Source organism: Antennarius striatus, chromosome 6 (genome assembly GCF_040054535.1).
Source record: "Antennarius striatus isolate MH-2024 chromosome 6, ASM4005453v1, whole genome shotgun sequence".
Taxonomy (NCBI): domain Eukaryota; kingdom Metazoa; phylum Chordata; class Actinopteri; order Lophiiformes; family Antennariidae; genus Antennarius; species Antennarius striatus.
Genome location: NC_090781.1, coordinates 16,143,399 through 16,158,977, shown reverse-complemented (window position 1 = coordinate 16,158,977; position 15,579 = coordinate 16,143,399). Strand labels below are relative to the sequence as shown.

The 15,579-nt window shown below is 41.9% G+C and overlaps 1 protein-coding gene across 1 annotated transcript in view; it reads left to right on the top strand.

Annotated features, from left to right (window-relative positions):
• LOC137596185 (neurobeachin-like) overlaps window positions 1-15,579 on the top strand; it is a 196,958-nt gene that overhangs the window by 178,145 nt on the left and 3,234 nt on the right. Inside the window, 7 exon segments of the mRNA XM_068316497.1 lie at window positions 1,825-1,977; window positions 4,934-5,101; window positions 10,324-10,413; window positions 11,349-11,541; window positions 12,372-12,443; window positions 12,621-12,776; window positions 13,482-13,652. Coding sequence (XP_068172598.1) covers window positions 1,825-1,977; window positions 4,934-5,101; window positions 10,324-10,413; window positions 11,349-11,541; window positions 12,372-12,443; window positions 12,621-12,776; window positions 13,482-13,652 — 1,003 coding nt within the window.

Genomic DNA, 15,579 nt, shown 5'->3' with positions numbered 1-15,579 from the left:
ACCTCATCCTCCTCCAACAATAACGACGACAAGACTGAAGGGGGCTTAGCCCCTGATGAGGATGACCTCTTTAAAGATCAAGTCAAATAGAAACAATCCTGCACTGGCCAGGCCCCTCGCCTCCTCAGTCACCCCATCATTATTGTGCATCCATACCTCTCAATTATTTCAGTGCATGCCACATTTCTGTTAATCTGGAAAAATCACCATGGGCAGGGAGAGGCAGATTTCTCTAGGAGGTAGTGGGCACACACACACACACACACACACGCATATTCTCACTCACACACAAGCTGCCACCATGCCGTCTGAAGGAATCCAGCAGCACTCTACTGGTGACAGATTTTGACGAACATGTCATTAAGGTGACACAGTGTAAAGCAATGGAGGCTTGTGTGATTGACTTGTTAGCCCATTACGATCCTGTTGCAGAATTAATGGCTGCCATGGGAGGGTCTCTTGAAAACAGAGCTGGCAGGTTTAACGGCTTGGCGGTGAGTTACGACGGGAAGTTTACAAACGAAAATGTAGAGGGAAAGTGCGGTTGAGCGTATGTGAGAGACCAAGGGAAACAGGGATGGCTACTTCATTCCAATCCCTGACACGTGTAGAGGGTGAAATGTGACCAACAGCAGACCAGCAGTGTTACTGGCCTGTACCTTGTCATGCTAAGTGACTCTCAAAATCCACTGATTTATGAGGGCCTCAAGGTTCAATGTGTTATATATCCTCTAGGCAATATAAAGCTCTATGGAGCCAATGATTCTTACAAACACTGCATTCATAAAACAAGTATGATACAAGAAGTTAATATACAGTATTTCACTTTCCTCATAATCTCATCTGAAAAAAATTCAACTCATCTTGTGCTTGTGTGCTTTATAATGAGGATAGAGCGGAGGATCGACATTCCCCATGTGCATATGCCTCATTGTGCAGCAGCTTGTCTCATTCATCCTTTCTTAACCTTATGATCAGGAGAGTGAGAGATGAGAATGGACATTTTGCATTCACAGAAAGTATATAAGCAGTAGTTTATACTGAAAATAGTTTTTCCTACTTACAGACTGTGCTGATAGTTTGCATTTTGATCCAATTTACAGTTTCAAAGCATGTCGTAAATATTGGTTTGACAGCTCGACATCCAGAAGGCAACCATTTAACAAATTACTGATGTGACAGTCAAAACTGATCAATTTTTTGAAAGATAGGTCATCATTTAATATAATGTCCACTATTGTTATTTTAGCCAAAGTTAACATTACTGTAGTGATTGACTATATCTCAAACAAGTGTGTGCAGCTGATGTTTAAGGTAGGTATGGAAAATATTGTGAGAAAATGACTAAGTAATGGGTTAAAAAAATGCAAAAATACCAGGACAGTGACTCAACATGAAGTGTCCTCAGGATAAACAGTTGCTCTTTTCTCTAATGTATGGAATCACACCAGCCTTTATGTAGAGGCCTCCTACACCAACCTGTCTTCACCACCACTGCAAGGTCCTGACCTCATCACAAGAGCCCAGAGACCAGGCAGAAAAACCCAGCTCAGTTCCAGTTTCATTTAACACACCCAACACCTCTGCCTGAAATAACTGGACTTGCACCTTTCATCACCTTCTCAATACCTGCTGTTTCATTTGTTTATCTTACCTTTCCCCTTGAATTCTCACTTCATCTCAGTGGGATACAGTGCGTTTCTACTTTTTCTGTGTCTCTGTCCTCTTGCCCTCTGTGGAATCGTCTAGCGATTACACTGTGAAAACTGTAGTAATAAACATGATCTGTCAGTGAGCTGTAAAACATCTTTCTAAAAAATGCAGGAACTGATTCCTGAGTTCTACTACCTGCCAGAGATGTTTGTCAACAGTAACGGGTACCACCTGGGAATGAGGGATGACGGGACCATGGTGTGTGATGTGGACCTTCCAGCCTGGGCAAAAAAGCCTGAAGATCTTGTTAGGATCAACAGAATGGTAAGAATCTGCCAGATGGTAAATTACTTTAATCCAACCAAAATTAATCATGTGTATACATTGGGCATTTGTTCAGTTTGAGATCAATAAAGTATATGTATGCATGCATGCATGCATGCATGCATGCATGCATGTATGTATGTATGTATGTATGTATGTATGTATGTATGTATGTATGTATGTATGTATGTATGTATGTATGTATGTATGTATGTATGTATGTATGTATGTATCTACCTGTCTATCTGTCTGTCTGTCTTTCTTAGCCACACAAAATATTAAAACATGTCTCCCATGAGACTCCTGCATAGACATTAGTGTCTTTCTATTATTGGCCTTTGTATCAAATTCTGTTAACAGCGTGAAAAGTTACAGACTCTTGTCCAATTCACTCTAACAATAAACTTGGTAATTTTTACTCTACTATGTTGTTCCACCCTCATGTATTGCATATGAAAATAGTTTACATTCTAAAAATCTACTCAAGTAATTTATGTACTAATATGAATGATCTACATGTAGCTTTTCTACCCTTTTCTCACAGCACGGTTTGAAACCATCTTGCCATCTCATCTTTGTAACCCCTCACATCTGTTCCTCCTTTTTTCTTTCATGAAGCATCTAATAAAGTGCATTGCTCAATAGAATATTGTACCCCTGATCCCAGTGATGTCACTAAAGGACAGGGCTGAAGGCGAGTTTACCCTATAGTGTTACCTTCTCTAATGCCGGGCCTCATCACTTTGGCAGGGCACGTTCCGTCTACCCTTGTGTGAATTCCTGTATGCACGTTTCACGCAGACATCCTATCAACATGTGGTCCACAAATCCCAGCAGGTTTCAGGAGGAGAGCAAAGACAGAAATGGAGATCCAGCCCATCTATTTCCTTCAGATAAACTCTGCTCTCTATTTAATCTGGAATCACTTACTAAACTCCACAGCTGTCCTCCACACAAGGCCTAAAAAAAGAGCTAAAAAAATGCTAACACAATTAACTGATGAATGGCAATTGCATCTAGTTTGAACAGTACAGATGCACATATCCTAATGTTTTTAATAATGCTTGATATTAACACTGAAGTCAGGCTGTTGAAGCTGAAAAAGCTACAAGATGTTACAAGATGGATAATCTTATAATTATTTCAGCAATGTATTTACACCACTTGCTCATTAGAAATGCTAAAAATTCACACAATCACTCACACAGCAATGGAACAGCAAATTGCATTTCAGTCTTAGGTCCCAAGGTCCCTTCCGACTCTACCTCCTGAACCACAGCTGCACCCCCACTCTCTAAATTAGGCTCGATGAGCGCTTCAATAGAAAAAATTCAGTAGTGCTGCTTGGTAGACCTTGAGTTTAATACATGTTATGTGTCCTGAATTTAGGCTTTACAATGTTTTTGGACCATGGCTAGATAGAGGCTATGGGAACACATTTGACCTTTTCAGCTAGAGTGACAGATCTGGGCTGGTTTTATGGAGGCGACCTTTCTCGGTGCTCTAACCAGACTTCCTGTTCAAGCTCTACCAGGCTTGTGTACTGGCAATACTGTGGAGGAGAGGGGGAGAGGCAAGAGGGGAGTGAGAGGGTAGAGGCTAGGAGTTGTTACGTGAATGTCTGCATCTCTAAAACAAGGAGAGAGGATGACAAAAGGATTACAGCAAATATTTTCTTGCAGTTGAAGGATACATGTGTGATGTTGCCTAGCATCGTTACATTCACAGACCAGTGTATTCACATGCCCAGAAAATAATAGTCCTCTGCCACCATTTTTTTCTTTCTTTTGCTCTGCTTCATAGCTAGCCACAGTCTTGCTTCCTCTATTATTTCATTTCTGTCAGTATATCTCCCTGCCTCCCCCCTCTGTCTCTCTCGTCTTTTTTCCTTTCCTCCTTCTGCCTCCCTCCCTCTTCCCATCTTTGCATGTGCCACTTTCAATTGTAGTGACATGCCCTGTGGCAAACTCTGCCTCTGTGTGCTCGAGCAGGCTTTGTTGGTAATGGCTGTTATTCCTGACGGGAGGGGAGGAGTGTAAAAGCCTTACACCAGCATGCATGGGAATTCTATTGTAATATGCAGAACAATGCATAACACCCTCACTTCAAGACTTCCATAGATATATTTATGATAATTATCTCACATGGCCAAGAAAATAAAATTAAAAAATTAGTATTTTTTCACCTTCTCGGATGATTTATCAGTGCTGCTACTGCAGACATTTTTACCGTCAATTTGATTCTTGTTAGTATTGAGCTGTTTTCTTTTCTCCATGCAAAGGTAATCGACCTGAATTTTGAGCGGACAGAGAGACGAGACATGAGAATTTAGAGCTGATGAAAATGAAGGGATGCAGCCTCTTTTTCTGTTTTCTGTAATGTGCTAGTGCAGTATGAAAATTTAAATACCTGTTAATTATTTTTTCCTTCAAACTGTTTTTAGTTTTTAATTATCTAAACCAAGGAGTTCATGTTTTCATGTGTCTCTTTGTTGGTGTCATTGTTTGTTCTTCTGTTAACAGAAGCAACATAATTATCTGATTTCTATAAACCTTTGTGGCTGGGGGTAGATTTGGACAAAACAAATCCATTAAACCATTATATTTTAATGCAAATTAGCATTGTGAATTATTTTCAACATTTTCCTTAATTTCATGGAAAATAATTAAGCAAAACATATATTTCCTATTCATCTCTATTCATCTCTGTTCAGAGCTGAATAGAGATGAATAGGTTTGTTTGGACTTGAAGTTTGTACTCTAGCTATACTATAATCTATACGTAGGTTTGTGATGTCCTATGCGTGATAAAGCCCTGGTAGGTCATCTGTATACAGAAAAGTAGATGGTGTTTTCTTGTGTGCAGTGTTGTGTATGAAGTACGTGCATTATACCCTTTACCCCAAAGAGCTACTGGTATGCTTCTCACCTCTACTTGCCCTGTACTCCTCTGGCAGGCCCTGGAAAGCGAGTTTGTGTCATGTCAGCTGCATCAGTGGATCGACCTTATTTTTGGCTACAAGCAGCGGGGCCCAGAGGCAGTACGTGCCCTCAACGTCTTTCACTACCTGACTTACGAAGGCTCTACTAAGCTGGACAGTATCATTGACCCTTCCCTCAAAGAGGTAAGGCACACACATGCATTGTTTGGTGTCAATCCCCTCCCCTTGTCTTATTTGCCACAGACGAACAACTTCCTGTCTGCATTTGTCCTGGCATGCATGTGCTAGAGCTCAGGGAACATTCATATCATTCATCTGTCAATCAATTGCTGTGTCATGCAAATACACTCGTGAGAATCAGGCAGAGCTGCTGACTCACCAAGTTCACCTTGAGGTTAATGTCATTTTGTGATGACCTGAGTTATTAATTGCCTATTTCTCAGTTAAACAACAATTTTTCAACAGCTGTCCACATTAGTCATGTATCCACCCTCTAAGTTTTTTCTTCTGAGACCTAAAGAAACTAAGTTTTCTTGGTTCACTTAATCAGATCAATGGATCAAATTGAGCTCATTGATCATTCAACAGAGGTCTCTCAGTCAATAGATGAGGGAGTGAATCCTCTTGTTCTCAACTAATTAATTGAATATCTATTAGCTCGACCGTACTTCTTGTGAATAGCTTAATTGCACAGAGGGAAAAGGGAGCCAAAGACTAAAGCAGCTGGTGCGCTTTGTGGTACTTTCCAGTGTGAGTCTCTCTCTCTCTCTCTCTCTCTCTCTCTCTCTCTCTCTCTCTCTCTCTCTCTCTCTCTCTCTCTCTCTCTCTCTCTCTCTCTCTCTCTCTCTCTCTCTCTCTCTCTCTCTCTCTCTCTCCTCTCTCTCTCTCTCTCTCTCTCTCCTCTCTCGCTCTCTCTCTCTGTGATATTCACCATCTGCTGTCTGCAAAACAAGTCATTTATATACTGTCACTTCTAGGGGCGCCTTTATTTATCAAGTGACCAATATGCAAATTACCTGCAGAAGATTTGACCAATCTAATTACCAAACCATGCTGTGAAAGGTTCAGTTTTCATCATTTTGAAAAAGGTTTAGGTGATTCCTTTTTTTTTTTAGTTTTGCATCAGGCTGAGAGGTTTTCAGCTGTCTTACATCTGACTGTTACCCAGAGAGATGACAGTACCGTTAGTTAGTTGCACATTAGGAAGCCTGCTACTCAGACTCCCTAATTGTGCCCAGTTGATATCAATGTGACACATGAATGTATTTGTGCTGAAGACAAAAATTGGCTCAGCTAATTGCAACTGATGCAATGCTGGTATGATGAGCACTAATTAAGCTTTCATACCTTCATCTGTTTCATATTCCAGATCTTTTCCTCCTACTACTGCAACATTAAATCTAATCTTGTATGTCTAGCTATGTCTTGAAAATGCATTATGAGCAGAGAAGTGTTAAATGTGATAAGTTAAATGAACTGATTTACTCCACAATCTTTGGAATTTGCTACTGATTTTTGCAACAATGATGCAATAATTTGTAACATTGAAACATCTTCCAACTGCCTTCTGAACCCATTCAAAAATGTAATGCAGAATAGGCTTATTTTTATTTTTTAAGTGTTACAATTGCCTGAGCATTTCTGTAAGCTTCTATGATTGAATGTACGTATGTGCTATAACTTCAACAATTTCGTGCAAAATCTAAATTAGCAGAACAGTTTTTGGTGGAGTTTTCCCCATAAATGTGCCATAAATACCACATTTATGGGGATGGATTGTTTACCAATCCATCTGTCCAGAGAGGCCAGTCAGTGAGCTGTTTGAGTCGGAGTGGTGGAGCGTTGAAGAGTGCTCAATGAATGTCAAGCAAAGACCTGCAGAAATGTGACAATTGACTCAAGGGTATTGATTCATTCTGGGCCTGACAGGTGAAACTGCAGATCTGGTATTAGTCATAACAATTAAGGCATTTAAAATGTCAGGAAATTAGGGGTTATGAGACATAATTTCCATCGGTGTGTCAGATGAAAATGATGACACCTCTGACATACCGCTGGGCCTGTGGTTGAGGGCATGGTGACAGCTCTACTGGGCACGCTGCCGAAACAGCAGTCCTCCTCCGTGATGCTCCTCCTGACAGCCTTCTCTTATGGAAAAACATGACAGCAACCCCTTGATTCAGACCCTGCAGTGTCACTCAGAAGTAAACAGGCAAATTATTCATCAGTGGAACTCTATTCCTCTTCAGCCCCTCCCGGCGACGCTGAATCAACAAAGACAACAAAGTGAGCTTGAGCTGGCCAGTGCAGAGCTTTGAAGCATCTCACATACATTAAATTGATTTCACCCTAGTACTCCTATACCAATGGAACAAAAGTGGTTAAATGCTTGACCTTAATGTTATTTATTCATTCATTCACCTTCTATATCGTCCGCTATTGCGGTTTGCAGAATGCTGGAGCCTATATCAGCTGACTGGAGGTGTGAGGCAGGGGACACTCCAGGCGGGACCCCAGTGCATTGTGGAGCCACATATAGGACAGACGAACACACATGCACACACTCACTCCTACAGGCAATTTGAGACTCATGCAGACACGGAGAGAACATGTAAACTCTGCATAGAGTGGGACTCAAACCAGTAGTAGTACTATTAGTAGTAGTAATAGTAGCAGTAGTAGCAGTAGCATTCCTAATGTCACCAGAGACATTTCTTCTTCCACGCACAATAGTGAATATGTGAACACCCAAGCTGTCAGTTACAAAAAAAAAGCCTTTGGGATAATATTCTTTGTTTGAACTTAAGAATGACAGAAAACTAATCATATTAAACAATTTTATCTATAAGTGCAAAAAAATTACCAGAATTTAAAACACAGCTACATGGGGCGGCGGTGGCTCAGTGGTACAGCAGGTGGTCCAATTATTCAAGATCGGCGGTTCGATTCCCGCTCCTGCCAAGTCATTTGTTGTTGTGTCCTTGAGCAAGACACTTTACACTCCTTGCCTGCAGTGAGGCACTCACTGGTGTGTGAATGTGTGTAATTGTCTGGTGGTGGTCAGAGGGGCCGTAGGCGCAGATTGGCAGCCACGCCTCCATTAGTTTGCCCCAGGGCAGCTGTGGCTACATGCGTAGCTTAACATCACCAAGTATATATGAGGAGTGAATGAATAATGGATCCAATGTAAAAAAGCGACTTTGAGTGTCCAGAAAAGCGCTATCTAAATCTAATTCATTATTATAATAATTGTGTGCTATGTTAATTTGTCTACCTTCTAGAGCCAGAATAATCTTAATGAAGGCGATGTGCATCTATAATCTATAGGATGTATCTAAAGGTGAAAGGTGTAGCAGCTTCATATTTGTAGTTGCCACTGCTGATCCCCAGTGTTGTGACTCAGCATGATCCCCCACTGTTTAGTGGGTCACTGCGAGGCCGTGTTTTCATTCTGTCTGACAGAGCTGTTGTGTTGCTGCATTGCATGAGTGCACTGGAGGATGCTGTTGAGGGATTGTCGTCCACGTGGTCTCTCCATCACTAGTTTGGGGAGCAGACAGAGACAAAGCTACACTCTCACCCTGGAATCTTCAGATCGCACCTAAAGAGGATGTGAACTAAGTCATGCAGACATGGTGATCTTATGTTCTGATGGATGTTAGGAGCTCACCCAAGCACAACAGTTGTTGCTGGAAGGGGAGATCATCCACATTGCTTTGGCAATAAGTGTCACTTATCAGCCAAAAAGCAGAGCCTGAAGTGACTTAAACTAATGAACTGCCTGTTAAGTGCTCTCCATCTCAGATGGAGATAGAAATCATTTTCTGACATGCCTCAGAGAGGATTAGTGTCAAAGCACCTGAGAGATATTGACATGTTTTGATGATCATCTAGTAGAGAAACATGTTCTTGAGTTAACCTTGAACAATCAGACTACATTTCCCCCAACACACAGAAACACAAACACTAAAAGACAAATCCATTCCTCTTGAGCTCTTTTAAAACATGCTGGCTGTCTAGAACTGTCTTAGAACACCAAAACGAGACATAAAGCAGTTTCCCTGGTAATATAATCATCATCGATAGAATGATGTTTTCCACATGGCTCTGTCACTATTTCTGATCTTTGTATCAGATTTCTTTATTTGAACAGACATCATGACCCTCACCCCAAACCTAACCTTAAATAGCCATAATGTCAGATACTTATTACTTGACAGACTGCTTTGTAAAGAAACACCAGCTAACACTTAATGGTTGCCAAATGTGCTCACCGGCTCTCACGAAACTCACACTGCTGTGGGATAGTGCTCAGTGGTGTGGACAGTGCCTTTTTTGGTGCTATGGAAGATGGGAAGTGACCTGGGGGTGTTGGGGGTGACTGCTGGGATTGCAGGTGGCCTGTCCTAATTCAGTATCACCTCCAAACTTGCAATGCCACATCTCCTTCTGTGGCATGTGTTACCCAATGGGCCCTTTTGATTGTGAGTGGTGTGTACAGGCAGATGAAAATGGGGGATAGTCACCTAGGCAGACAGAGGAGTGGGTGAGAGGCTGAGCGATGCATGTTCCATTGTGCACAGTGGCATTGACAGACGTCTACAAGCTCCCCTCTGATGGTGGAAGTGGCTCCAGTCACATCAATCACCTCTTCTTTGGAGTGTCCCACTTTCAGACAAGCTCAGCAGCTCTTACTGGATTTTCTCGTTCACTTATTGGAAGCAAAGAACATCTTTTATCTATTTGAGAGGAAGTTGTTTTCTAATAATAGTAAAATAATCCGCTTGGTTTTATTGTTTTTCTCATCTACTCAGGTTGCGACTTATGCTGTTTTTAGTTTTTTCCTTAGTTACAAGTGTTCAGACCCCGTAAATCATCATTCATCAAAGTTCCTTTTGCCAAATTGCTTTGGTCTGCTTGTGTGATTTTGTGCCTCTGTTTCATACACATGTGTGTTCATGGACATGCTCTCTCCTTTGTTTCAAGCACAATAACATCTGAAAGCAGGCCAGCCTGCTGCAGTCCTAGCTGGATGTCACTCCAGGTTAACGTTTATGCAATGGGGGCCCCTGCGCCTGGAAATGGGAATGGTTAACTGAAGCATGTTAATAGGAAAAGGCTTGTCTCTTCCATACTAACACTTGGATGACTCTGCAGGCCGAGGGGGAAGGGGGAGCACCCAGGCGGATTGGGAGTGCTCCCTTTTCCCTTTGCTTCCCCCTTTCCTCAGAGGCACGGCTGAGTTAGGATTTGCTTGCATTGTCAAGTAACGCATTGACCCATCACTTTGATGCATATTGATTGTGACAGCCTCTCTCTCTCTCTCTCACTCTCTCTCTCTCTCTCTCTCTCTCTCTCTCTCTCTCTCTCTCTCCTACTTCCCCCTCTTTCTCTCTCTCCCGCAGGCCACGGAGGCACAGATCCAGAGCTTTGGACAGACGCCATCTCAGTTGCTTATTGAGCCACATCCTCCACGCAGCTCTGCCATACACCTGGTGAGAGCACTGAGCATGTTGGAGAAATTCACTCCACCTCTGGTGGTGTTTGTATGTGGGAGAAAAGATTTGTGGACCGGTGTGATCTTGGATGGTGCGTGTTTTGTGTCTCAGACACAAAATCGAGATAAGCGTTTCCTGATTTTTCATACGTATACATTTCCTTCAATCTTCTTCTTTTTTCAGAAAAGATAAATATTTCAAAATGCTTTCCTCATGTAGGTCACAGACTACAATATAACAGTACATTTTCAGCAGTAGTTTTATGTTATCGTTTTCTATCTCCACGGGGTAAAGGGAATAGTGCTCCCTACTGGTACTACTAACTCCCCATTTTCTGTGGTAAGCTGCTCCTCCCTAACTAATCCATGTAACAGCCTGCCTGGCCCTCATTATCTCCACATGACTCTGTTTCTATCTCAGTTCAAATAACTTTGATCCCTCTGAGACAGTTTATTTCAGTTTTGTACTCCACCAAATGTGAATTTGAGTTTGCTGCTGTCCAGAGTCTCAAAAATTAACGATGTAGGCTGAAACTAATGAAAAACTCTCATTAAACACTATACTTTGCATAAGCTTAACTGTGGGTTGTTAAAGATGGATTCATTTCAATCTTTACATGATAAATGTGTCTCATGCATGCACCATTCCATGTGTACAGCCTACCTCATCCCAGTTTCCACGTCTTACCCTTGTCTGACCAGTCCCCTTGTTTGACTGCACTGTCTGGAGAGCACAGTGCATGAAACTGTCCGCTGTGTCTGAATCAAGTTTTCCTCCAACCTCTACACTAATTGCCTCTTTCCATTCCTTTTCCTCTCCTTTTCATACCTCTTCTTTTCATATCTTCCATTCCCCGCCTATCCGGTCCTCTCCTACCATCACACCCTCCCATCCTTCCCCACACCCCATCTCTCTTCTCATCTACTCAATAGTGTTTCCTTCCACAGAGTCCTCTCATGTTCAAGGACCAGATGCAACAGGATGTTATCATGGTCTTAAAGTTTCCATCAAATTCGCCTGTAACGCATGTGGCGGCCAACACCCTACCCCATCTCACCATACCTGCTGTGGTCACTGTCACCTGCAGTCGCTTATTTGCTGTCAACCGATGGCACAACAATGTTGGTGAGTGTTTGACACACATGGCAGGTTATATGTCCAAAAATACACACATGCTGTCGTAAAAACAAGTGTGCCACACTTCACGTAATACCTACCAGAGCATTGGCCCTGTAAAATCACTTCATCACTGTCACACAAACCTGTTCACCACTCATAATGGAGCTGTAGCCAGCTGGCTTTGTTAGAGGCCAGTACCTCCTAGGTGAGCTGACCATGAGTTTTTCCACATGTTCCTTTTCAGACATGTGCGCACACATGACCCCACAGAGCCCCTCCCTGAGAATCAGCCTCACCTCAGGGTCAGAGGGCCAAAGCAATGGTTACAGGGAAATTAGGGCGCAACTGCACCACATTCTCCTCACACGTCCCCATCTGTCACTGCAGAAACACACTGAGCTCCGGACCAAAGAGTCTGCACCGTGTGGCTGCTCTGACTGCTCCCACACTAATGAACACAGCTGCAGTGCCTTGCCATCCTGTCCAAGAGGAGGGAAATGTGGTTTGGCTTTTCGGAATAATAAGGCCTCCATATTTTCAGACGTTGCAGTTTCTAAACTGGCTCCAGAAACATATCGCCTGAGTATAATGTCTCCATTCGGGTTGACACTCTCCTGGAAGATGGAAATCTTTCTGATCCACTTCCAGCACTTACATATCTTGGAAGAGACTCTCAATTAACTTTGGTTCTGTAAAAGGAACAGGTGTGTGTATGTGTGCAGGAGGGGGGGGGGGGTCTGTGTGTTTGTGTGGGTGTCTATATAAGAAAGCGCACATGCAGAGGTTAGAAATATATTAATTATCCTTATTCCTTATCCATTCCTGTGTGTGTCAAGGTCTCCGGGGAGCACCAGGCTACTCCCTAGAGCAAGCTCATCACCTGCCTATAGAGATGGATTCTCTGGTTGGTGAGTAAGCTTCCTTGTTTTGAAAGGAAAATACAGCATCAAATAAATACATAAATCAGTCAATTTTATTACCGTTTTATCTGTAAGGATCTTATATCAATTTTTTTTTAGAAGAAGAAGCTTATAAGACCTCTGGTGATGACTGGTATTATGTTTTACCTATTTGCTTTCCCACAGCCAACAATACTGGATGCAACAAGCGTCAGATCACAGACCTAGTTGACCAGAGCATCCAGATCACCTCACACTGTTTTGTGGTGACAGCTGACAACCGCTACATACTGGTGTGTGGCTTCTGGGACAAGAGCTTTCGTGTATATTCCTCTGAGACAGGTAGGTTGCAGTGTAAATTCTGTTTCCTATATAGGTGTGCACTGATGTGTGGAGGACTATGATGGGAATAATATGCTGTTGCTGCTCCTTCTGACAAGGCTCATAGAAAGATGTAATAGAGAGCTCAGTGATAACAAAAACAAGGAGAAATATATCTTTTGATTTCCATTTAATTGTTAGTGATTTAACAGGAGATAGATGATCATGTCTTCAGCAAATATTCATGATTACGTAAATGATTGGCAGCTTGACAGGCAACATGTCAGCCATCCGTTTTGAAACCGTCAGTGACTGACTCAAGAAGTTCAGTGATTGATCTAAATGGTCACAATTGGACTGAAGCAAAACAATGTCATGTAAATATTTCTCTTGTTAAATAATGGATGCTTTCAAGCTTGTGGCCAAACTAACAGATGTAGAAAAAATATATAATTTGTGGGGTTGACCTCAACTCTGTTCATCCTAAAATCTCTGATGTGTGATCACAAATATTTAAATTAATAAAGTCACAAGCCAAAAAGGAAGAGAACCATTTTTTTAAACAGTTTTGGAAATATTTTTGCAGAGTTCCTGGCATTACTCACTTAACTACCATCATGGGGGACTTGAAGACACAGCTGGTTGTAGTTTTACCATGTTGCATTTCAGGAACTGACTAGCAATTTTGGGCAATGCAGAAAACATGTTTGTACGATTTCTTGGCAGGCAAGTTGACCCAGATCGTGTTTGGCCACTGGGATGTGGTGACATGTTTGGCCAGATCAGAGTCTTACATCGGAGGAGACTGCTACATTGTCTCTGGTTCAAGGGATGCAACACTCCTCCTGTGGTACTGGAGTGGAAGGCATCATATTATCGGTGACAACCCAAATAACAGTGAGTAAGAGTGCAATTAGCTCTCAGACAAAGTTAAAGGCTATATTTCAACACTTCAGAGCATAGCATTTTTTAATATACCAGTGTAAAAGCCTATAAAGCCTATAAAGACGCTCATATTCATTGTTAATATCAAAAAAGTATAGGAATCAGTAAAATTTACAAACATCATGGAAATCAAGTAATGGGCCATGACAGCAAAACAATTATTTATCTGCGCCATACTGTAACTGTAATATATTATTGTAATCCATTGCACCAAATGTAGCTCTTATCAAACAGAAGTTTTTCCATTCAAAATGGTATTGTGTGCTTACAGCTGTTTGATTCAACAGTCTGAGTTCAAAACAATCCATCAGAATAAGGGAAGAAGGTTTTCTTTACTTCAAAAGATAGGAGGGTCATATATGTTGTGAAATAAGGGGAGTGCGTTCTAATTTTATGTCTGGATGAGGATGCAATGTGTGTGGGCTAAAAGAGGTTGTGTTTCCAATTGTCAAAGTCTCTAGTAGCTCCAGATTAGTTGTAAGTGTTCCCTAATTAACTCCACTGAAGCTCCAACAGGTAATCAAGAATTTCTGCTTGATTGCCTCCAATTAGCAAGGGCAGTAGCGCTTGTGTTGCTGCAGCGGGAAAATACTATTCCCCTGATGTTTACTTGACTAGTACTTATAATGCAGCCTCAACAGACAAAAGAAAAGTGCCACATAGCTCACCTCAAGAAAAAAGAGACAAGATGTGCTTCTAACTTAATCAAAGTGTTCTTTATCGATATCTCATCAATAAATTGTATCAGAAATACTTTGGGGGCAGCAAATGATAACCTAACTTGATTTAAAATTCTTAGAGGAGCTGAACCTCCACTGTCTTTTCAAATTGTTGCAAGTGTTTTGCATTCTAAAACACATTTGGGTAATTTTATTATATTTTATCTAGTGCTGGTTGAAGGTTATACAAATGTCCCAGCAGGCTTCCGGATCACTGCTCCTTCATCCCACAGATGTGAAATGAAATTGATTTCACCTGGGCCCCAAAAGGATGCATGTGTCTTAAATGTGCAATAATTAAAATAACTTCCAGCTCAGTCATGGACCTGCCTCTCAGACTCAGGATATCACGCCAGTGCGAGGGGGACTTTGCACCGGGTAATTGTGCTAGCTGACTTTAGCTCATCCCAAGGGCTTGTAAAAGGTGGGGGTATGCGCTGCTTGCTGATTTAATCTTTTGTCGGGTAGGTGAGCCGCACAAGGTCCCTTTTCCCCCCTGAGACTTTTTCTGACACTTGTCCTATTCAGCCACCGTCAACAGTGGGTCCTGGGACTGACAGCACTGCTCAGGTCCTGGTCTCTAAGGGACTGTGCTGCATCGATCACAGTCCAGATCACTGACTAGACCATTGCAGCTGCAGAGGTGATGTGCTGAGCTGGAAGAAGAAATGATGTGGGGAGGAGGAGGAGAAGGGATGACATGTCCACTTCATCTAGCAGGCTTTACTGTCATCAGGGTGGATAAACTTTCACTGAATTGGTTGAACTTTGCCTGGATAAACTTTCACTGAATTGGTTGAACTTTGCCTGTTAAATTCTAATAGTGATCACTAATGGAATGAAACAAAGTGAATATGAACGTTTACACCGGATGCGGCCTAATTTGAAATAACAAAATCACAATGAGTGATATTTTCAATCAAAATTATTGGATTTAGTTTGCAATTCATTATTTTTATTCAGACGTAAGCACTTATTGGTAGTTATTTACTGACAGATTCAGTGGATTCAATTATTAATAGGAAACAGAATATTTAGACACATGCTTGGGGCATGCTGAATATTGATGATCAGTGCTTTCAGAAAGAGCACCGCTTTCAGGCTCTTCTACAGACACCACTCTGCCAGCACTCAAGGACGCTTTAAGTTGCCGTGAAACT